General features: G+C 45.5%; 1 protein-coding gene across 1 annotated transcript in view; it reads left to right on the forward strand.

Moving 5' to 3' along the window:
* Positions 1 to 25,369, forward strand: part of mgat4b (alpha-1,3-mannosyl-glycoprotein 4-beta-N-acetylglucosaminyltransferase B) — a 258,918-nt gene that overhangs the window by 217,186 nt on the left and 16,363 nt on the right. The window contains exon 9 of the mRNA XM_052015206.1: positions 19,075 to 19,205. Coding sequence (XP_051871166.1) covers positions 19,075 to 19,205 — 131 coding nt within the window. The remainder of the gene's footprint in view (positions 1 to 19,074; positions 19,206 to 25,369) is intronic.

Below are 25,369 nucleotides of genomic sequence, written 5' to 3' on the forward strand. Positions count from 1 at the left end.
TTACAGTCCTAAATGGCTTATCCCTTATTTTGAGACTGTGACCACTAGTTTTAGATCCCTCATCCAGGGAAATGTCCACCTTATTATCCTGCCAAGACCTCTAAGAATTTTATGTTTCAGTGAGACCATCTACTTCTCTTCTGAACTGTAGAGAAACATAGGGCTAGCCAACTCGGTCTCTCCTCAGATGACAGACCGGCCATCCAAGGAAGTAGTCCAGTGAAACTTCACTGTACTCCCTCTATATCAAATGTATTGTGGGTTTTATTATAGTAAGGGAACCAAAATTATGCACAGTAGTTCAGCTGTGGTCTCGTCAAGTCCTTATATAATTGTGTTGAGGCATTGTTGGGTTAAAGAATATTCATTTTGATATCCTTTTTTGAGAATGCTTGTTCAGACTGCTCTCAAAAATTGAACAGTCCAGTTCAATATCAACCAAGTAGGCTCTCCATGGTAAGTAATTTTAGACAAAAGAAAAATTTATATTTGTAGCATCTTTCATACCTCCAAAACATGCCAGATTGCTTTACAGTCCTTGTCCTGGAATAGGATTGTGTACATTGTTATGCAACAAGTAACAATGTGATAAATAACCAGAAAATCTGTTTTATCCATTTGAGGTGATAACCACTTTCCCCAGGACAGAGGAGAACTCCCCTTGTACTTACTAGGAAAAGTATTCATGGTTCTCTGTGGAGTCTATCTCGCTGCACAGATGGATTCTCTGTTTAACATCCCATCCAAATGATGGCACTTCTGACAGTGCGGCACTCCTCTGTATGATACTGGAGTGTCATTCTAGATTTTGTGCTCGAGTTTGAGAACCTTAACCTTCTGACTGAGAAGCAAGAGTACCTTTCACCAAGTCACAGCCAACAACTTAAGAGTGTGACCACCCAGTTTATTGACTGGTTGCCACAAGAGAGACTGCAGATGCTGGAAATCTGGAGTAACACACGAAATGCTGGAGGAACTCAGCGGGTCAGGCAGCATCTGTGGAGGGAAATGGACAGTCAACACTTTAGGTCAAGACCTTTCATCAGGATCGGCTGCGTTGGCCTGTGCTGACAGAGAGGCAACTGGAATGTGCTCTGTTAGCAACTCCCAGTAGGGGCTTCCTTTGTTCTGCATGTTGGCGTTTGATTCACAGTTTAACCACTGTACAATCTATTCTTTTTGCTTTTTGCTGATGACTTGTCTTGGATTCACCCACTCGTGAAACCTTTTGCCTCAGCACGTTATGTTTGGAAACATTTATGAAATTGTTCTAATCTCTGTGAATACAGCCTGAAGTTGTGTAATTAAGAATATATAGTCAACTATCCCTTGTGCTTGTCCTATCAGGTAATTAGATCTTTTAAAAATTTTACTTACAGCGTGGTAACAGGCCCTTCCGGCCCAACGAGTCCGCACTGCCCATTTTAAACCCATATTAACCTACCCGTGCGTCTTTAGAAAGTGGGAGGAAACCGGAGCACCTGGAGGAAGCCCACGCAGCCACGGGAGAACGTACAAACTCCTCACAGACAGCGACAGGAATTGATTCCCGATCGCTGGCGCTGTAATAGCGTCGCGCTAACCGCTACGCTATTACAGATCGCGAGATCTATTGCATCGCAGCACTGTTAACCTTCTAAATACCCTTGCCCAGTGTTCTACTGCTTAATCTTGGAAACTTTTATGGAGAGGCGAGTTCCACATTTCCACATGCTTCCTAATTTGATCATGGAACTAACTTTAAGCTTGTGCCCCTTGTTCTGGGCACTCTTCCCCATCACATCCCCAACTCCTCCTCCAACCATCAGAATTTCTCCATGTTATACCTATATGTCCCTTTTTAAATACCTCAAATATTTTATTAAAATTACATATTTTGTTAAAAGCAAAATTATTTTGATGATATCAAGGGGCATTAAAAGGGAGGATAGCTGAGAATTTTTTCCCCATAATGGAGAGATCTAAAACTGGAAGGCGAATTTTAAAGTGAAGAGTAAGAGGTTAGAGTCAGAGTTATACAACACAGAGGCCCTTCAGCCCAACTTGTCCATGGCAACCAAATTGTCCACCTGAGCTAGTCCCATTTGCTTACATTTAGCCTATTTCCCTCAAAATCGTTCCTATCCGTACCCGAAGGCAAGTGCCTTCTTCACTAGCCTGTCCTCCCACAGTGATCTATCAGTGATTCAGTCCAAGCTTGAGGATTCCTAGGTGAGAGGAAGGACCTTAGAGGGAATTTGAGGGGAATTTTTTTTTACACTGTGGCTGACATCTGGAACTCTGTCAGAGGAGGGGGTGGAATCAGAAACAATCATTACATTTATGAGATATTTAGATGGGCACTTAAATAGGCAAGGCATTGAAAGATACAGATACATGTGGGCAAATGGGATCAGTGTGGATCAGAATCAAGTTTATTACCACTGACGTATGTTGTGAAATTTGTTGTTTTGCGGCAGCAGTACAGTGCAAAGACATGAAAATTACTATAAATTACATGGTAATGTAGCGGTTAGCGCAACGCTATTACAGCGCCAGTGATCGGGGTTCAATTCCCGTCACTGTCTGTAAGGAGTTTGTATGTTCTCCTTGTGTCTGCGTGGGTTTCCTCCGGGTGCTCCGGTTTCCTCCCACATTCCAAAGACGTGCAGGTAGGTTAACATGGGTTTAAATGGGCAGCGTGGACTCGTTGTGCCGGAAGGGCCTGTTACCGTGCTGTAAATAAAGTTCTTAAAGTTTTTAAAAAAAGAATAAAGAAGTATGTTCTTTGTTCCTAAAGAAATAGTAGGTTGATGGACCATTCAGAACTCTGAATGCAGAGGGGACGAAGCTGTTCCTGAATCATTGAGTGTGAGTGTACCTCCTCCCCGAAGGCAGAAACGAGAAGAGGGCATGTTCCGGGTGGTGAGGGTCCTTAGTGATGGATGCCGCTTTCTTAAGGCACCGCCTCTTGAAGATCTCCTTGAAGTTGGGGAGAGTTGTGCCCACGATGGAGCTGGCTGAGTCTACAACCCTCTGCAGTCTCTTGTGGTCCTGTGCATTGGAGCCTCCATACCAGGCTGTGATGCAACCAGTCAGAATGCTCTCCACCATATATCTATAGAAACTTGCAAAAGTCCTTGGTGAGGTACCAAATCTCTTCAAACTCCTAATAAAGTAGAGCCACTGGTGTGCCACCTTTGTGATTGCATCAAAGTGTGGGCCCAGGATAGATCCTCTGAGATGTTGATGCCCAGGAACTTGAAGCTGCTCACCCTTTCCACCGCTGACCCCTCAATGAGGACTGGTGTGTGTTCTCCCGACTTCCCCTTCTTGAAGTCCACAGTCAAATCCTTGGTCTTAATGAGCAAAAAGCTTGGCTTGGACATAGAGTCATAGAATTATACAGCATGGAAACAGGCCCTTCGGCCCAACTGGTCCATGCTGACCAAAATGCCCCATCCAAGCTTGTCCCACTTGCCAGCATTTGGCCCATTGGACATGGTGGTCAAAAGGGCCTTTTTCTATGCTGTTCAACTCTATGATTCTTACTTTCTATGGCAGTGATCTGAATAGTTTCAGTGAAAATCTCTGCAATGAATAATGAGTCTGTGACACAAGACTGAGAAGGGCCAGTAGTCCTAACTGGCTTATTTTAGGTATCATGGACCAATGGCCCCCAGATTGTGAATTCTCATGTAACAGCTAGTCAGTGCTTGATGATGTTCTAAGTAGAGGGACTCCCCGTGTTACGGATGACCTGACTTACGGAAATCTGTCTTTCCCCAATTTTTCTGCACATTTTTAAAGCATTTTTGAAGATAGTAATAACAATGTTTCAGTGTATTCATTAATGACTAAACACTGTACATACTCCATTAGTTTAATTGTGGGCAGTGTTAAAGAGTGATTATTCAACAAAATGCAAGAATTACGGCAGTTTACCTAGAGCAAAACGACATGGGTTGCTACAGAAAATGGACATTTCTGACCAGCGTAGAAATCAGCCTATGGACAGTTCTCAGGAACAGAACCCTTACATAACCAGAGGGCTGCCTTATTGTATGAATTCATTGCACCCTCGTCCACTCCATAAAAACTGGCCAGTTAAAATGAAAGAGGCAGAAAAATTCCTCTGCTGCCCTGGTTAGATCTGCAGGTAGACTTCTGGATCACTAGTCATAATACAAGTAATACTCAAGCTTGTGTAACTTCACCATGCAAACCCTTCACACCAATGAAGCCGGAAGAACCACGAGTGCAGTGATTAACATTACACTGTTTTTGAGAAGTATCTGGCAAAAAGCGAGAAATGTATCCTTTGAAAAAATTCAGGCAAAACAAAGGTTAACTCAGATCGTGATATTCCTCATTGTTAAAATGTTAATCTTATTTGTTGCAAGGATTAGTGTCAAACCTTTTATACATTTTCATTACTTTTAAAAGTAGCAAACAGCTGGTGTAAATTCCTAAGACACGACTCCAACTGCTCACCTAATATTATTACAATTCCTTGTTTTATATCAAGAACATTTTGCATCACTAAGAGCCTTAAAGACCCTTGAGCAGCAGATTGATCAAAGTATAGCCATGCAATTTTCACTGCAGAACATGTTTTTATTAATTCAACAAGTTCTCTGGCCAGAGTTTCACCTTGCAAGGATTTATGGGCATTTGGAGAAGCATTGGCTGATTAGGGACAGTCAGCATGGCTTTGTGAGGGGCAGGTCATGCCTCACGAGACTGACTGAATTCTTTGAGGATGTGACAAAGCACATTGATGAAGGTAGAGCAGTGGATGTGGTGTACATGGATTTTAGTAAGGCGTTTGAAGGTTCCTCATGGAAGGCTCATTCAGAAGATCAGGAGGCATGGGATCCAGGGAAACTTGGCTGTGTGGATTCAGAATTGGCTTGCCCATAGAAGACAGAGGATGGAGGTAGATGGAGTGTATTCTGCCTGGAGGTCATTGACCAGTGGTGTTCCGCAGGGATCTGTTCTGGTACCCCTGCTCTTTGTGATTTTTATAAATGACTTGGATGAGGATGTGGAAGGGTGGGTTAGTAAGTTTGCTGATGATACAAAGGTTGGTGGTGTTGTGGATAGTGTAGAAGGTTGCTGTAGATTACAACAGGATATTGATAGAATGCAAAGCTGGGCTGAGAAGTGGCAGATGGAGTTCAACCCGGATAAGTGTGAAGTGATACACTTCGGGAGATCGAATTTGAAGGCAGAATACAAGGTTAATGGCAGGACTCTTAGCAGTGTGGAGGAACAGAGGGATCTTGGGTTCCACACCCATAGGTCCCTCAAGGTTGCCATGCAGGTCAATAGGGTTGTTAAGAAGGCATATGGAGTGTTGGCCTTCGTCAGTCGGGGTATTGAGTTCAAGAGCCGTGAGGTAATGTTGCAGCTCTATAAAACTCTAGTTAGACCACACTTGGAGTTCAGTTCTGGTTGCCTCATTATAGGAAGGATGTGGAAGCTTTAGAGAGGGTGCAGAGGACATTTACCAGGATGCTGCCTGGATTGGAGAGCATGTCTTATGAGGATAGGTTGAGTGAGTTAGGGCTTTTCTCTTTGGAGCAAAGGAGGATGAGAAGTGACTTAATAGAGAAGTACAAGATAATAAGGGGCAAAGATCGAGTGGTCAGTCAGAGACTTTTTTCCCAGGGCGACAATGGCTAACACGAAGGGACATAATTTTAAGGTGATTGGAGGAAGGTATAAGGGGGATGTCAGGGGTAAGTTTTTTACACAGAGCGGTGGGTGCGTTGAACGCACTGCCTGTAGAGGTTGTGGGCGCAGATACTTTAGGGACATTTAAGAGACTCTTAGATAGACACATGAATGATAGAGAAATGGGGGGCTATGTGGGAGGGAAGGGTTAGATAGATCTTAGAGCAGGATAAAATGTCGGCACAACATCGTGGGCCTAAGGGCCTGTACTGTGCTGTAATGTTCTATGTTCTAGACCTCATCAGGATTGACAGACCGGAGCACTATGGAGCAGGCTACAAAGACAGAGGGAGCCTATAGCTTTTGGGGGTATTCAGCTGGGATCTTTAAATAAATGAATGCTTCATAGCGGGGATATATAGCGCTTAGTGAAAATCAGAAAACTGCAGATGCTGGAAACCTGAAATAAAAACAGATAATACTGGAAACCCGCAGCAGGTCAGGCAGCATCTGTGGAGAGAGACACAGAGTCGACGTCTTAACTCCAGTGAATGGACAAGATGTCAAGTGGGGCAGAGGTCTGATGTTTAAAGATTATCAGTGGACTGTTCCATTGACAGGCTCACAGAGTGGGTTATTTGGCCAATGCTTTATTCAATTTCAACATCACTTTCGATTTGTCTTTACTTTGTTATTTTTTGCACACATGTAGATTATGTATAATTTATGTTAATTGTAGTTTAAGTTAACTCATCTTTGTCATGTTGTGATGTAATGTTCTGTGCTGCAAAAATTCTCACGGGATTTACTCCAAGTGTGGTCTAACTAGAGTTTTATAGAGCTGCAACATTACCTCGCGGCTCTTGAATTCGATACCCCGACTAATGAAGGCCAACACACCATACGCCTTCTTAACAACCCTATCGACCTGCATGGCAACCTTGAGGGATCTATGGACGTGGACCCCAAGATCCCTCTGTTCCTCCACGCTGCTAAGAGTCCTGCCATTAACCTTGTATTCTGCCTTCAAATTTGACCTCCTGAAGTGTATCACTTCACAGTTAGCCGGGTTGAACTCCATCTGCCACTTCTCAGCATATCTACATATGCTTATGACAATGAACTAGCAGAGAAGGAGGGCAGATCTTTCATCACATCAGAAATATTCCCTAAGCACTAGTACATTTCACCACATTCCCACATTAATCTCTATCTATTCTTTCCTATTGAGAAAACGCACAACTTTTTTCATGGAGAGTCATAAAGCCACAGAGGTGGGCCCTTCATGTTCACGCCAACCATCAAGAACTCATCTATACTAATCCCATCTACCAGCACTTGGCCTTCTCTGCCTTGGCAATTCAAGTGCGTGTCTGGATACTTTTAAATGTTGTGAGAATCTCTACTTCCAGCATGTTTTTGAGCTGTGCATTTCGATGGCAGCAACCCTCTGGGTGAAAAGTTTTCAGAATCAGGTTTGTTTTCACTGACATATGTCATGAAGTTTGTTGTTTTGCAGCAGCAGTACAGTGCCAAACATAAAAATTACTGTGTTACAAAAATAAATAATGCAAAAGCGGAATATCGAGTGAGTGTTCATGGGTTCATGGACCGTTCAGAAATCTGATGGCGGAGGGGAAGAAGCTGTTCCTGAATCGTTGAGTGTGGGTCTTCAGGCTCCTGTACCTCCTCCCTGCTGGTAGTCACGTGAAGAGGGCATGTCCCGGATGGTGAGGGTTCTTAATGATAGATGCCACCTTGAGGCACTGCCTCTTGAAGATGTCCTCGATGGTGGGGAGGGTTGTGCCCGTGATGGAGTTGGCTGAGTCTACAACCCTCTGCAGCCTCTTGCGATCCTGCACATTGCAGCCTCCATACCAGGTGGTGATGCAACCAGTCAGAATGTTCTCCACCATACATCTGTAGAAATATGCAGTAGTCTTTGGTGTTACCAAATCTCCTCAAACTCCTAATGAAGTAGAGCAGCTGGCGTGCCGTCTTCATGATTCCATCAATGTGTTGGGCCCTGGATAGATCCCCAGGAACTTGAAGCCGCTCACCCTTTCCATTGCACAATGAGGACTGGTGTGTATTCTCCTGACTTCCCCTTCCTGAAGTCCACAATCAGTTCCTTGGTCTTGCTGACGTTGAGTGACACTACTCAACCAGCCGATCTATCTCACTCCTGTACATCTCCTCATCGCCACCTGAGAATTTGCCAACAACAGTGGTGTCATTGGTGAATTTATGGATGGTGTTTGAGCTGTAAATGTCACACAGCATGAGTACAGACGGAGTAGAGCAGTGGGCTAAGCACGCATCCTTGGGATGCGCCTGTGTTGATAGTCAGCGAGGAGGAGATGTTATTACCTATCCGCACTGACTGTGGTCTCCTGATAAGGAAGTCAGGGTCCAGTTGCAGAGTGAGGTGCAGAGGCCCAGGTTTTGAAGCTTGTTGATTAGTACTGAGAGGATGATGGTGTTGAACGCTGAGCTGTGATTGATAAACAGCAGCCTGACATATGTTTTGCTGTTGTCTAGGTGCTCCAAAGCCGAGTGGAGAGCCAGTGAGATTGCATCTGCTGTGACAGTAGGCAAATTGCAGCAGGTCCAGATCCTTGCTCAGGCAGGAGTTAATTCAAGCCATTTTTTCCTCAGATCCCCTGTAACCTAGGGGTACAAGTACATAGCTCCTTGAAAGTGGCAACACGGGTAGGCAGAGTTATGGAGAAGACATTTGACACACTTGCCTTCATTGTTCAGAGCACTGAGTACAGGAGTACAATTCATTGGTGAGACTGCACCTGGAGCACTGTGTGCAGTTCTGGTCGTCCAGCTATAGGACGGGTGTCGTTAAGCTGGAAAGAATGCAGAAAAGATTCACAAGGATGATAGTGGGACTGGAGGGCTTGTTGTAAGGAGTGACTGGAAGGCTAGTGCTGTTTTCCTTGGAGCGAAGGAAGCTGAGGGGTGACCTTATAGAGGGGCATAGATTAGGTGGATGGTCAGTCTTTTCCCCAGGTAGGGGAGTCTAAAACTACACGGCTTAGGGTGAGAGGGGAAAGATTTAAAGGGGATCTGAGAGGCAAGTTTTCCCACACAGAGGGTGATGGGTATATGGAACGAGCTGCCAGAGGAAGTGGTTGAGGTATAACTGCAATGTTTAAAAGTTATTTGGAGAGGTACATGGATAAGAAAAGTTTAGAGTGCCAAAAGTTTAGAAACTAGCTCAGGCAGGCACATTGGCAGGTATTGACAAGTTGGGCCAAAGGGTCTGTTTCCATGCTGTATGACTCTGTGACTCTCTGACACTGTGCACAGTTCAGCTCTCCATAGCATTCAAAGATTGGCACACCAACAGAAAATATTTGTTTATCTATTTTTTGGGGGGATGTTGGTTTTGCTGGTAAGGCCATCATCTATTGTCTGTCCCTAACTGCCCTTGAGTAAGTGGTGGTGAACAGCTGCAGTCTTTGTGGTAAAGGTGCTCCCACAGTGCTGTTGTGGAGGGAGCTCCGGGATTTAGACCCTGTGATGATGAAGGAACAGTGATATAGAACATAGAACAATTACAGTACAATTCAGGCCCTTCGGCCCACAAAGCTGTGCTGAACATGTCCCTGCCCTAGAAATTACTAGGCTTACCCATAGCCCTCTATTTTACTGAGCCTATCGTATCAGCCGTATCGTATCGTATCAGCCTCCACCACCATTTCCGGCAGCCCATTCCATGCACTCACCACTCTGAGTAAAAAACTTACCCCTGACATCTCTATATCTACTCCCCAGCACCTTAAACCTATGTCCTCTTGCCACCAATTCAGCCCTGGGGAAAAGCCTCTGACTATCTACCCTATCAATACCTCTCATCATCTTATATACCTCTATCAGGTCCCCCCTCATCCTCCGTCTCTCCAAGGAGAAAAGGCCGAGTTCCCTCAGCCTGCTTTCATAAGACATGCTCCGCATCCCAGGCAGCATCCTTGTAAATCTCCTCTGCACCCTTTCTATGGCTTCCACATCTTTTCTGTAGTGAGGCGACCATAACTGAGCACAGTACTCCAAGTGGGGTCTGACCAGGGACCTGTATAGCTGCAACAATACCTCATGGCTCCTAAATTCAGTTCCCCGATTGATGAAGGACAATACACCATATACCTTCTTAACCACAGAGTCAACCTGCGTCGCCACTTTCAGCATCCTATGCACTCGGACCCCAAGATCCCTCTGATCCTCCACAATGCCAAGAGTCCTACCATTAAGACTATACTCCGCCAACATATTTGACCTACCAAAATGAACCACTTCACACTTATCTGGGTTGAGCTGCATCTGTCCAACTCTGCATCCTATCTATATCCCTCTGTAACCTCTGACAGCCCTCCAAACTATCCACAACACCCCCAAACTTCATGTCATCCGCAAACTTACTAACCCACCCGTCCACTTCCTCATCCAGGTCATTTATAAAAATCACAAATAGGGTCCCAGTACAGATCCCTGAGGTACACCACTGGTCACTGACCTCTACTCAGAATATGACTCCTCAACAACCACTCTTTGCCTTCTGTGGGCCAGCAAGTTCTGGATCCTCACTGCAATGTTCCCTTGGATCCAGAACTGGAGCTTCCAATTCTGGATGGTGTACGACATGAAGGGGAACCTGCAGATCGTGGTGTTCCCACTGCTGCCCTTTTCCATCCTGGTGATGGGGTTAGAAGGATTTACAGAGTGATACCAGAACTAATAGATTGGAGTATTTTTCTCTTGGGTGAGAAGACTAAAGGGTAACTTGACAGTCTTTATGAAGCTGTTTGTAAAGGGAGAGGTCACTGATCTATCCGATATTCTGGAGAAACATCTTTACTCTGAATGACTAGATTGTATTCTCATGAAGAGCAGTTCAAGTGAATGGAATCGGTTAAGCTGATTCTGTATCCTATACAAGTCTGACTGGTTGCATCACCGCCTGGTATGGAGGCTCCAATGCACAGGATTACAAGGGGCTGCAGAGGGTTGTAGACTCAGCCAGCTCCATCACGGGCACAACCCTCCACACCATCAAGAACATCTTCGAGAGGTGGTACCTCGTGAAGGTGGCATCCGTCACTAAGGACCCTCACCATCCAGGACGTGCCCTCTTCATGATAATACCATTGGGGAGGAGGTACAGGAGCCTGAAGACCCACATCAACGATTCAGGAACAGCTTCCTCCCCTCCGCCATCAGATTTCTGAACGGTCCGTGAGCCCATGAACGCTACCTCATTATTCCTCTTTCGTGCTATTTATCTATTTCTGTAACTTATAGTAATTTTTATGTCTTGCACTGTACTGCTGCCACAAAACAATAAATTTCACGACATGTCAGTGATAATGAAACTGATTCTGATATAAATATTACCACCCCTGGCAGTGCGTTCCAGGCACCCACCACTCTCTGTGTAACAAAAAAAACCTACCTCTGACATCTCCCCTAAACTTTCCTCCTCTGACCTTAAACTGATATCCTCTGGTATTAGCTATTGCTGTCCTGGGATAAAGGTGCTGTCCACTCTAACTATGCCCCTCAATCTTATACACCTCTATCAAGCTGCCTTTCATCCTCTGTCACTCCAAAGAGAAAAACCCTAACTTGCTCAACCTTTCCTCATAAGGCATGTTCTCCAATCCAGGCAGCATCCTGGTAAATCTCCCCTACACCCTTTCTGAAGCTTCCACATCCTTCCCATAATGAGGTGACCAGAACTGAACACAATACTCCAAGTGTGGTCTAACCAGAGTTTTATAGAGCTGCAACATTACCTGGTGGCTCTTGAACTCATTTCTCTGGCTAATGAAGGCCAACACACCATCCCTCAAAGATGCGTGCAAGTTGATAGGGTGGTTGAGAAGGTGTATGGTGTGTTGGCCTTCATTAGTCAGAGGAATGAGTTCAAGAACGTGCTCGGGAAGCTAAATAGACTAAAGACAGATAAGTCTCCCAGACCGGATGAGGTGCACCCCCGGGTTCTGAAGGAGGTGGCTTCAGAGATTGCGGAGGCATTGGTGATAATTTTCCAGGAATCGATAGACTCCAGCATGGTTCCGGAGGACTGGAAGGTTGCAAATTTAGTTCCGCTGTATAAGAAAGGTGGGAGGCAGCATAAAGGAAATTACAGACCTATTAGTCTGACATCAGTGGTGGGAAAGTTATTGGAATCGATCCTCAAGGATGAGGTTATGGAATACCTAGAGGTGCAAGGCAAGATAGGTCCAAGCCAGCATGGTTTCGTGAAGGGAAGATCCTGCCTGACCAACCTATTGGAGTTTTTTGAGGAAATCTCAAGTAGGGAGAGGCTGTGGATGTTGTGTATTCAGACTTTCAAAAGGCCTTTGACAAGGTGCCGCACAAGAGACTGATTAATAAGATGAGAGGTCATGGAATTACAGGTAGGATATTGGAATGGGTGGAGCATTGGCTCGTAGGCAGAAAGCAAAGGGTGGGAATAAAGGGATCCTGTTCGGTTGGCTACCGGTTACTAGTGGTGTTCCGCAGGGGTCGGTGTTGGGGCCGCTTCTTTTTACTTTGTATATTCATGATTTGGATTATGGAGTAAATGGTTTTGTGGCTAAGTTTGCAGACGACACCAAGATAGGTGGAGGAGTAGGGAGTATTGAAGAAGGTTGCAGAGAGACTTAGATAGTTTAGGAGAATGGTCAAAGAAATGGCAGATGAGATTCAATGCTGAGAAATGTGCCGTTGTACACTTTGGAAACAGAAATAAACGGGCAGATTATTATCTAGATGGGGAGAAAATTCAAAGTACAGAACTACAAAGGGACTTGGAGGTACTCGTGCAGGATACCCTATAGGTTAACCACCAGGTCGGATCAGCGGTAAAGAAAGTGAACGCTATGTTGGCATTCATTTCGAGAGGTACAAAGTATAAAAGTAAGGAAGTGTTGATGAGGGTCTGTGGGGCACTGGTGAGGCCTCAGTTGGAGTACTGTGCACAGTTTTGGGCCCCTTATCTTAGGAAGGATGTACTGATGCTGGAGAGGATTCAGAAGAGATTTACAAGAATGATTCCCAGAATGAAAGGGCTTACTTATGATGAGCATTTGTCGGCTCACTGGAGTACAGAAGAATGAGAGGGGACCTCATGAATGTTAAAAGGACTGGACAGAGTAGATGTGGTTAAGCTGTTTCCCTTGGTGGGCGAGTCCAGGACTAGAGCGCACAATCTTAGAATTAGAGGGTACCGGTTTAAAACAGAAATTTCTTTAGCCATAGGGTAGTGAAATTATGGAATTCTTTGCCACGTACAGCTGTGGAGGCCCAAATCATTGGGGGTGTTTAAGGAGGAGATTGATAAGTATCTAATTAGTCAAGGTATCAAGGGATACGGGGATAAGGCCAGAAATTGGGGCTAGATAGGATTAGTATTAGTTTAGCTCATGGAGCAGACCCGATGGGCCAAATGGCCTACTTCTGCTCCTTTGTCTTGTGATCTTGTGACGTGGACCCCAAGATCCCTCTGTTCCTCCACACTGATAAGAATCCTGCCATTAACGTTGTACTCCACGTTCAAGTTCATTCTTCCAAAGTGTATCACTTCACACTTTTCCATAGGACCATAGAACACTACAGCACAGAAAACAGGCCATTTGGCCCTTCTAGTCCAGATTGAACTTCGTCTGCCACTTCTCTGCCCAGCTCTGCATCCCATCCCTATCCCGTTGTAACCTACAACAATTGGCTAGCGTGGTCTCCAACTTTGTTTAGAGGTAATTTGTTTGGCTCCACAGATGGTCCCTCAGTGAAGTGAATGAACGTCTGTAACTGTGGGCTCTGACTGCTTCTGTACCACCCACTCCCATGAGGTGGCTGTAGTGATGGAGATGAGATGAAGAGGGACTGGAAGAGGCTTGTGTGGCGCCTAATCATAAGTACGAACCAGCTGGGCCGAGTGGCCTGTTTCTGTGTTGGAAGGTTCTGGTGACACTGGCTAAATGTCTGTTTTATTGGTATGTTTCCTCCCTGACACACCCCACCCAAAACTCTATCAGCAATCTTAATATCATCAGGATCGCGTTTGATGTTAGTTATAATCAGTTTAGTCATCGGCCGCCATTTAACACCAGCTGTTTCAGCAGGAGATGTGGAGGACTTGCTTGTAATCTGTCACAGACACCATGGCGAACTTACCCCTGAGTGGGGGTGGAGTGGGGAGGAGGAGCAGTCAGTGCCCAGAGCCACAGAAGTGCGTGCAGCAGATTCAGTCAGTCATCCATGGATCCAATTACAATACTTGTAACCAAAGGAAGCTGGAGACCAGACTAGCCAACACTGAAGGCTGTTTTTAGTGTGGTGAGCAGTATTTGGACAGTACGACTGCGTTGAACACAGCTAGCAGTGTTGATTAGATTTTATTTTCGTCCCCTTCTGTCCCAGCGCAAGTGCCCACAGAATCATCAGGAAGGACCACTGGAAAACACGGATCGATGCAGATATATATCGCTAAATGAGTACTTCCTTTACACAATTGCACCTCTGTAACCATCTTGGCAGCTCCAGCATGCTTCAGCACGCCTCTATTGATGCGACCAGCAATTTGTTTCTGCTGAGTTGGACACAGCACATTTTTATTCACTGCCCCGGCAGCAACTGTTTGCTGAGCCACATTCAAATTGGAACAAGCCTGGCAGTGGGTTCCTTATCTCAAAGCTACAGTAGTCCTCACACTTGTGTCCTTGTTTGCCTTTTATTTGAGGTGGGGGCAGGGATATGGGGATTGTTGGCACGGCGTGGGTCTGGAGAGTGGAACTGGAGTGTGTGCCACTGGTGTCTCTTCTGAACGGCACCAATTTCAGAACAAAGTCTCATGGTATAATTTATGTTCTGTGTGTTGCTGTACCTACCTACCTGCCTGTTCTTGCTGCTGCAAGCAAGTTTGTCATTGTACCTGTACCTCACTGTACTTGTGCACATGACAATAAACTCATTTTTCTTAATTTCAAAGCTAAACTTTATTCATAATAACACACACACACAATATACAAAAGGAATAAACAGTGCAAAAACTCTTTATATTCTTGGTGTCATTTGGTCAATACATTCAGCAGTGTTAACGCACTTTTTCCGTAGCATCATTGGCACTCGTGATACACCCCTCTTGTTGTTTGAGGGGCTTCCCCACCTGACATAGCAAAAGGACCCTAGACTGTGGCCCTTCCCCAGAGAGCCTCAGCATTGGCTGCCCTGAGCTTCAGTGCGTCCCTCAGCACGTACTGCCGCAGCCTGGAATGTGCCAGTCGGCAGACTTCCCTCACGGACATCTCGCTGTTGATTTGACTTGACTTAATTTGGAAGTTGACTTTATTTGTTTGTGTTAACTGTTTGTTTCTAACATCAGGCCTGTTCAGTAGTTGGGCTCTAAACTCTAGAGTTCCCTCCCTAGCTGACCTGTAGGACACAGGTTTAAAAGTCCCCTTTGATAAACTGGTAAGTTGGTTCATTATTGTCACATGTACCGAGGTACAGTGGAAAAACTTGTCTTGCATAACGATCGTACAGGTCAATTCATTACACAGTGCATTGACGTAGTACAAGGGAAAACAATAACAGAATGCAGAATAAAGTGTTACAGTTACAGAGAAAGTGCAGTGCAGGCAGACAATAAGGTGCAAGGTCATAACGAGATAGATTGTAAGGTCAAGAGTCCATTTTATCATACTAGGGAACCGTTCAATAGTCTTATAACAACGGGATAGATGCTGTCCTTGAGCCTGGTGGTACATGCTTTCAGGCTTTTGTAACCCCTGCCCGATGGGAGGGGGGAGAAGAGAGAATGTCCGGGGTGGGTGGGGTCTTTGATTATGTCACTGCTTTACTGAGGCAGCAAGAAGTGTAGACAGAGTCCATGTGGTCACACATTTGCTAATGATGTTTGGGATCATTTTATGATACTCCTGTGAAGTGACGCAGGAGGTTTTTCAATGTTAAAAGCAAATATGTGCAAATAGTTATACATAGCACCTCATCATTTCCTCCACAAACCATATTGCATTGAGTATAAGAGTAGGGAATTAGACATCAAGTGCTGCTGGAAGATTGCTATTGGTATTGGTTTATTATTGTCACTTGTACCGAGGTACAATGAAAAGCTTGTCTTACAAACCGATCGTACAGGTCAGTTCATTACACAGTGCAGTTACATTGGGTTAGTATAGAGTGCATTGATGTAGTACAGGTAAAAACAATAACAGTACAAAGTGTCACAGCTACAGAGAAAGTGCAGTGCAATGAGGTGCAAGGTCACAACAAGGTAGATCGTGAGGTCGTAGTCCATCTCATCATATAAGGGAACCATACAGTAGTCTTAACACGGTGGGGTAGAAGCTGCCCTTAAGTCTGGTGGTACGTGCCCTCAGGCTCCTGTATCTTCTCCCCGATGGAAGAGGAGAGAAGAGAGAATGTCCCGGGTGGGTGGGGTCTTTGATTATGCTGGCTGCTTCACCAAGACAACGAGAGGTAAAGACGGAGTCCAAGGAGGGGAGGCTGGTGTCCATGATGCGCTGGGCTATGTCCACAACTCTCTGCAGCTTCTTGCGGTCTTGGGCAGAGCAGTTGCCGTACCAAGCCGTGATACATCCAGATAGGATGCTTTCTATGGTGCATCGGTAAAAGTTGGTGAGAGTCAAAGGGGACAAACCAAATTTCTTTAGCCTCCTGAGGAAGTAGAGGCGCTGGTGAGCTTTCTTGGCCGTGGCATCTACGTGATTTGACCAGGACAGGCTGTTGGTGATGTTCACTCCCAGGAACTTGAAGCTGTCAACCCTCTCGACCTCAGCACCATTGATGTAGACAGGTGCATGTACACCGTCCCATTTCCTGAAGTCAATGACCAGCTCTTTTGTTTTGTTGACATTGAGGGAAAAGTTGTTGTCATGACAGCATTCCGCTAAGCTCTCTATCTCCTTCCTGTACTCCGACTCATCGCTGTTTGAGATACTTGTAGATGGAGTTCGAGCAGAATCTGGCCACACAGTCGTGCGTGTATAGGGAGTAGACTAGAGGGCTGAGGACACAGCCTTGTGGGATCATTAGCTCAGTGAAAGGTGCCCTCTAGTCTGCCCAAAACTTGCTGGTCTCCCAGCACAGCGAGATGTCCGTAAGGGAACACTGCCGACTGGCACATTCCCGGCTGCAGGAGTTCGTGCTGAGGGACGCACTGAAGCTCGGTGCAGAGGCTCTCTGGGGAAGGACCACAGTCTGGGCTCCGTCTGCTACCAGAAACCCCTCAAACATTGAAAAGGTGCATCACCCCAGGGAGCCACAAGTGGCAATGGTTTTTAAAAAATAAGTTAACACTTATTGGCCATGGATGTAAAATGAATAAAACTGTTTATTCTGTTGAATATATTTTTTATTATGAATAAAGTTTATTTTTGAAATAAAGTAACAGGAAGGAAGTCATGTTGCAGCTGTATAAACCTTTGGTTAGGGCGCACTTGGGAGTATTGTGTATAGTTCTGGTTGCCCCCATTACAGGAAGGATGTGGAGGCTTTGGAGAGGGTGCAGAAGAGGTTCACCAGGATGCTGCCTGGATTAAAGGGCATGAGCTTTCAGGAGAGGTTGGACAAACTTGGGGTGTTTCCTCTGGAGTGTCAGAGGCTGAGGGAAGACCTGATAGAAGTTTATAAAATTATGAGAGGCTGAGATAGAGCAGACAGTCAGAATCTTTTTCCAGGGTAGAAATATCGAGTACTAGAGGACATGCATTTAAGGTAAGATGGGGAAAGTTGAAAGGAGATGTGCAGGGCAAGTTTTTTTTTTACACAGAGGGTGGTGGGTACCTGGAACAGGCTGCCAGGGGTGGTGGTGGAGGTGGATACGATAGAGGTGTTTAAGAGGCTGGTAGGCACATGAATATGTAGGAAATGGAGGGATATGGATTGTATACAGGCAGAAAGGATTTAGTTTAATTCGGCATCGTGTTTGGTGTGATGTGGTGGGCCGAAGGGCCTGTTCCTGTGCTGCATTGTTCTATGTTCTATGTACCCTGTCAGGTGGACCCCACATTTAATGTGGCCTGTGACCTGGAGAGTTATTGGGCACCATTCAGTTACTCTTGGAATTGGTTTATTGTTGTCACATGTACTGAGGTACAGTGAAAAATGTCTTGCATACTGATCGTTCAGACCAATTCATTACACAGTGCATCGAGTTAATACAAGGTATAACACTTACCAATCTCTCACCAAACACTTGACCAATCTGTTGAGAGATCTTGCATTTTACTCCAGGATGTTGAATAAATGCGTTGCAATATTTTATTTTACAAGGGTTGAAGAGGTTATGCAACTCTCAGAATCAGATATATTATCACAGACATATGACGTGAAATTTGTTGTTTTGTGGCAGCGGTACAACGCAAAGACAGAAAATTACTATAAATTGAAAAAAAAGAGGAATAACGAGAATTCCTGGGTTCATGGACAGTTCAGAAATCTGTTAGCGGAGGGGAAGAAGTTGTTCCTGAAAGGTTGAGTGTGGGTCTTCAGGCTCCTGTACCTCCTCCCCGATGGTAGTAACAAGAAGAGGGCATGTCCCGGATGGTGAGGATCCTTAGTGATGGATGCTGCCTTCTTGAGGCACCGCCTCTTGAAGATGTCCTCGATGGTGGGGACGGTTGTGCCCGTGATGGAGCTGGCTGAGTCTACAACCCTCTGCAGCCTCTTGCGATCCTGCACATTGGAGCCTCCCACCAGGAGGTAATGCAACCGGTCAGAATGCTCCCCACCGTACATCTGTAAACATTTGTAAGAGTCTTTGGTGACGTACCGAATCTGCTCAAACTCCTAATGAAGTAGAGTAGCTGGTGTGCCTTCTTTGTGATTGCATCAATATACTGGGCCCAGGATACATCCTCTGAGATATCCAGTTAGTCTTCAATCACTAAATATATTATTCATTTTGTGTCAGTCTGTAATTGCCCCTCTCACCCTGCTGCCCATCTCCCTCCCCCCCTCCCCACAACCTCTGGGCTGTCCCTCCCCCCCCCCCACCTCTTCCTGTCCGTGTCCCTCTCACACTGCAATGTATCCTGTTGTACCTTAACCCCATTGAGCATTGTTTCCTCGGGCACTGTCTTGCCTGTGCAAAGCAATTAAGTTTGCACAGCACATCGCTGTCCTCCTCCTCTGTTCATGGCCAAGGCAGCGTGTCAAGTTTTACATCGTTGTCAAGCATTTTACAACAGAAATTATTGATAGTCCTCAGGAGGAGATGGCTGTCTACCCTTTGAAATCCGTGTAACATAATTACATATGCATGATCTGAAAATAAATCTCTTTGTGCATATTTGTTAAAGCATGTATTATCTGAATGTTAACAGTAGGATTTAACAGTGTTTCAATTCACATTTTTAGGAAAGATGTTCAAATCACTGGACCTAAGTCTGATTGTGGAGTTTATCCTGATGTTCTACAAGGACAAACCCATCGATTGGCTGCTCGACCACATTCTCTGGGTTAAAGTCTGTAACCCAGAAAAAGATGCAGTAAGTGTGATATTGATGCTGCTTTCAATTACCGGTACCTCTCTGTTTTCCGACTACCCCTCTCTGTACCTCTCTGTTTTCCAACTACCCTTCCTACCTTCCCACAATCTGACCTGCACTCAGTCTTTTTCCCAGGGTTGGGGAATCTAGAACTAGAAGGCGTAGGTTTAAGGTGGGAGGGGAGGGATTTCATAGGAACCTGAGGGGCAACTTTTTCACACAGTGTGGTGGGAAAATGGAACAAGATGCCAGAGGAGGTGGTTGAGGCAGGCACATTAACAACATTTAAAAGATGCTTGGACAGGTACATGGATAGGAAAGGTTCAGAGGGATATGGGCCAAATGGGTGCCTGGAATGTGCTGCCAGGGGTGGTGGTGGTGGAGGCAGATACGATAGCGTCATTGAAGAGACTCTCAGATAGGCACATGAACGTGCAGAGAATGGAGGGATTTGGACGTGGTGTAGGCAGAGGGGATTAGTTTAGTTAGGCATTTGATTACTAGTTTAATTAGTTTGGCCCAACATTGTGGGCTGAAGGGCCTGTTCCTGTGCTGTACTGTAAATGGGACTAATTTGGATGGGCATCTTGGTCAGCATGGACCAGTTGGGCCGAAGGGCCTTTTCCATGCTGTATGACTCTATGACTTTTATGTTGTAATGGCACCACCTCCTGGGTGGGGAAGGTGCTCATTTACTGGAACAGCATTCTTCTAGGTATTGAACACCAGCAGCACCCTGACATCTATAGAGTCAGAGAGTGATACAGCACGGAAACAGGCCCTTTAGTCCAGCTCACCCACACCTACCCGAGCCAGTCCCATTTGCCTGCATATGGCCCATATCCCAAATCTTTCCTATCCATGTACCTGTCTAAATGTCTTCCAAATCTTGTAATTGTACCTGCCTCAACCACTACTTCTGGCAATTCATTCAACATACTCACCACCCTGTGTGGAAAAAGCTGTCCCTCAGGTCCCCTATAAATCTTGCCCCTCTCACCTTAAACCTGTGCTCTCTCGTTTTTAGACCCTGGGAAAGAGACTGTGAACATTTACCTGATCTACACCTTTCATGAACTTATAAACCTCTATGAGGTCATCCCTCAGTCTCCTACACTCCAGGGAAAACAGTCCCGGCTCATCTAGTCTCTCCTTCTAACTCAAGCCCCAAGCCCTCCAGTCCCAGCAACATGTTTGTGAGTCTTTCTGCACCCTCTCTAGCTTAATGCCATCCTTCCTGTAGCTGGGCGACCAGAACTGCATGCAATAGGTCTTCCATTCACTTGATACAGTTCCTTTATTCACTCGTGGTACATGGACATTGGTGTAAATATCGACTTTTATTGTCCATTCCTAACTGGACAATAGGAATTAACCCCACAGGGTGGGTCTAGAGCCGTCTCCAGGCCACACTGAGCAAGCTCAGCAGATGTCCTTCCCCAAGGAATAACAGTGAACCAGATGGATTTTTATGACAATCTGGTATCTAAATGGTTAGGATTAATGAGACTAGTTTTTATTTCAGATTTAATTAATAACTTGACTTGAAATTCCCAGCTGCTGTGCTTGGATGAGTGGTGCAGGGTTCTGCCTGAGTCGCTGTGCTGCTGGTGCCCAAATCCTGGGTATCCTGCCTTGTCCCAGTACCCCCTATGTGCACTCCGTAAATCAGGCAAACAGGCTCTGCACGTGGGTTCCAGCAGCTTGATTTACAACACCAGCACACAGTCTTGATTCCGTTCACTCAACAACCAAAGAAAGAAAGAAATAGAGATATGGATATCAGAAATGGGTTTATTACCACTGATTTGTATGTCGTGAAATTTGTTTTGCGGCAGCAATGCAGTGCAAAGACATAAAATGACTATAAACTACAATGTAAGTAAATAGTGCAAAAAAAAATAACGAGGCAGTGTTCATGGGTTCATGGACCGTTCAGAAATCTGATGGCAGAGGGGAAGAAGCTGTCCCTAAGTTGTTGAGTGTGAGTCTTCAGGCTCCTGTACCTCCTCCCTGATGGTAAACGCTCTGTGGAATATTGTCTGGCCCCAAATCCCTGAGTGGACTCGATCAGTGATGGGTGGAGATCTAGCTGGAAAGAATTCAGGACTTCCATGCATCCCATGAGACTGTAGCAATCCATCTGTGTGGGGTGGGTTGGGGTGGCAGGGTGTCGAGGAGAGGAGCACACAGGTCTTGAACATGGTCTCCCTCTATGTTCCCTCCCCCACTCCCACAATGGTTCCACAAAATGATTTAAACAGAACAAGTCCTGTGCCTGTGGGAGAGATACAGAAAAGGAGGAAGTGCTGTAATAACGTTAATGTTGTGTTGATGTGTGTTTTTAACAGATTAGTATCGAAGAAGTGATAGATTTTTCTTGATCAAGTCGACAAGGTAGTTGAGGTAGTTTGCTTTTGGATTTCTGCTGCACTGTTAGAAAGTCTCAGCCGTAGTGAGTGCAGATCAGCAGTGGATGATTAATGGTAATGTGAATGGTAGGGACTCTGCACAGGTGTTCTTACCTGTTTGATTTTCTCCAATTCACAAGCCCTCATTTGCACATTTTAGGTAAGCATCCTCAATTAGATGTGAGCTAATTAAGAGCCTTGTGTCTTAGAACACTTCAAAGTGGAATGATTGCTGTTTTTATGTAGATGCAGAAGTCCTTTATGTACCTGATAGCAAAGGAGTTGAAGAGAATATTTTTACGCAACGTATCGTTGTGATCTGGAACACACAGCCTGAAAGGGCGGCAGAAGCAGATCCAACAGGAAATTTCGGAAGAAATTTGAATAAATGCTTGAAAGAGAAGAAAGTTAGTACAGCTATGGGGCAAAGAGTGGGACTAATTGGAGATTTCTATCAAGGAGCTAGGAATGGCATGGTGGGCCAGTTGGTAATTGGTTTATTATTGTCACATGTAGAGATACAGTGAAAAGCTTTGTTTTGCATGCCATCCAAACAGATTCCATGCACAAGTACATCGAGGCAGTGCATATGGAACAGTAACAATGCAGAATATAACGTTGCAGTGGCAGAGAAACTGCAGTACAGTTAGGTGCAAGGGCCACAATGAGGTAGATTGAGAGATCAAGGGTTGACATTTATCGTACCATTCAAGAGTCAACAGCGGGATAGAAGCTGTCCTTGAGCCTGGTGGGACATGTTCTCAAGCTTTTGTATGGTAGCCTCCATTACTGAATGAGTCTGATTCTGTAACAAGCAGGAGGTTGGGTTAATCTGCTTTTTAATGGTATTGGATGAGGGGAGAATTATTGGGCAGGACACTGCAAATATTCTGTGCTGTTATGGTCACCACACTATAGGAAGGATGTGGTTGAGCTGGAGAGAGTGCAGAGGAGATTCACCAGGATGATGCTTTGATTGAGGACTTTAGTTACAGGGAGAGATTGGATAGGCTATGCTTGTTTTCCCAGGAGGAGGATGGAGGGGTACAGGGGTATACAAAATGATGAGGGGGATAAATAACAAGAACCTTTTCTCACGATGGGTGTGTCTAAAACAAGGGGACATTGGTTTAAGATGAGAGGTCGGAGGTTTAGGGGGATCTGAGGGAGAATTTGGAACACGCTACCTGAGCGGGTGGTGGAGGCAGAGATTCTCACGGGAAGCAATATTTAGACAAGTACTTGATTTGCCAAGGAATAGAAGGTTATGATCCTATTGCAGGTAAATGGGATGAGTATAGATGGGTGCAATGGATATGTTGGGCTGAAGGGCCTGCTCTGTGCTGTCTGACACCTAGAGAACTGCTTGCTGGTCTGTGGGATCTCTAGAGTAGGTGACCCTCTGAGCTAGCAGGATACTGATGGGGCCTGTAAAGGATGGTGGGGTGGGGTTAGTTTGGAAGGGCAGGGTCTGTAAAAGTGGCTTTCTACACGGACTGGTGAAGCCATTTGCTTTGAAAGGGATTTATTGAGTCCCTGAGGAGAAAGAACACCAAGAAACACACTGGTCATTTAAAACATTTCATCATCGTTGGTTACCCTGAGCGGTGTTGATGGATGGAAGCTATTAGTGTATTGTTACCAGGCTCCAGGAAGAGAGGGCAAGGCAGAGAGAGCTGTAATGATAGTTCTCAACCCACACGGAGGAAGGGGAATATACAGTGGATAAAGTTACAGATAAGTAGCTTTAAGGCTTATGAGATTTGTAAAAAGTTACTAATGAAGGCATTAAAGCATTAGCAAGCTTTGAGTCTGAGCTGGAGCAGGAAATGTCTGTTTTGAAATTACAAATAAAACCAACAGTCTGGATTCATGAGGCATCTTTACCAGAGTAAAATATCCCAAGACATTTCACAGCAAGTGTTAACGAACAAAATATAACACCGAATCGATTCAGTGCAGTAAAACCTGGTCAGAGGTAGACTTTAAGGAATGTCTAAAAAGAGAGGTGGAGGGGGTTAGAGAGGGAGCCTGACTCTGACAGGACAGCAGTGGGATGATTAAAACTGGGGATGTGCAGAGGGCCAGGATTGGAGGAGCACAGTGATAGAGGGGGTGTGGAGAGATTTAAATCTGGAGATTCATTGTTCCCATAGGGGAAAATTCCCCCTTAGATCCCTCTAAACCTCCTACCTCTCAACTTAAGCCAATGTCCCCTTGTTTTAGACACACCCATCATGGGAAAAGGTTCTTGCTGTTAGCTGATCCAATCTCTCCTCATGGCTGAAGTCCTGCACTGACTGTGCTACGCTCCCTCGGGAACAGCTGAGATTTTTGTGTTCGAGGGGAGCGGAATTTGAACCACAAAACTTCTGATTCTGTTGCGGATGCTAATGACCAACATTGCAAAAAGGTTTTGGGAGAGGTTTACCTTCCAGTCTCGTTTGTATCAATGTGCATCAGATTAACAGGGTGGGAGGAAAAAAATCAAGCGATCCTTTCAATTTCTGCATCTCAACTGATCAAAATATTTTCTTATTGCACTGAAGCTGCCCCGAGGGTTGCATGGAGCCGGGAGTGGTAGTACAGAAGCTGCCCCGAGAGTTGCATGGAGTCGGGAGTGGTAGTACAGAAGCTGCCCCGAGGGTTGCATGGAGCCGGGAGTGGTAGTACAGAAGCTGCCCCGAGGCTTGCATGGAGCCGGGAGTGGTAGTACAGAAGTTGCCCCGAGGGTTGCATGGAGTCGGGAGTGGTAGTACAGAAGCTGCCCCGAGGGTTGCATGGAGCCAGGAGTGGTAGTACAGAAGCTGCCCCGAGGGTTGCATGGAGTCGGGAGTGGTAGTACAGAAGCTGCCCCGAGGCTTGCATGGAGCCGGGAGTGGTAGTACAGAAGATTGCAGTCACAGGCATCTAATTTCAATCCCAGATATTGCTGCTCTAAATCTATCAGGGTGTTGGCTCTCATCAGTACTGGGCTGGGAATCAGATAAATGCGTTTCAAATGAGGCTCAGAGAAGGAAGAATGTGGGTGACCAAGCCATTGGTAGGGACTGTCTGAAACCCTGTTCACAAGGCAATTGGGCTTTATAGCAGCAAAGATCCAAGATCTACCTCTGCTCCCAGCTCAGTTACTAACTGCTTAGGGCAGGACACCATTGGCCCATAATTTCCACACTCCCTCCTCCTTCCACAAGATGCCTTAACAACATTACCTCATCTACCAATAGCCTGTCCTGGTCCGACCATGCAGACGCCACAGCCAATAAAGCTCACCAGAGCCTCTACTTCCTCAGGAGGCTAAAGAAATTTGGCATGGCCTCATTGTTCCTTACCAATTTTTATCGATGCACCATAGAATGCATCCTATCTGGATGCATCACGGCTTGGTACGGCAACTGGTCTGCCCATGACCGCAAGAAACTGCAGAGAGTTGTGGACACAGCCCAGTGCGTCACGGAAACCAGCCTCCCCTCCATGGTAAAGCAGTCAGCATAATCAAAGACCCCACCCACCCCGGACATTCTCTCTTCTCCCCCCTCCCATCGGGCAGAAGATACAAAAGCCTGAAAGCACGTACCACCAGGCTCAAGGACAGCTTCTGTCCCGCTGTTATAAGACTATTGAACGGTTCCCTAGCACAATAAGATGGACTCTTGACCTCACAATCTACCCTGTCGTGGCCCTTACACTTTATTTGTTTACCTGCACTGCACTTTCCCTGTAACTGTAACACTTTATTCTACATTCTGTTGC

Source organism: Pristis pectinata, chromosome 4 (genome assembly GCF_009764475.1).
Source record: "Pristis pectinata isolate sPriPec2 chromosome 4, sPriPec2.1.pri, whole genome shotgun sequence".
In the NCBI taxonomy this organism is placed as follows: Eukaryota; Metazoa; Chordata; class Chondrichthyes; order Rhinopristiformes; family Pristidae; genus Pristis; species Pristis pectinata.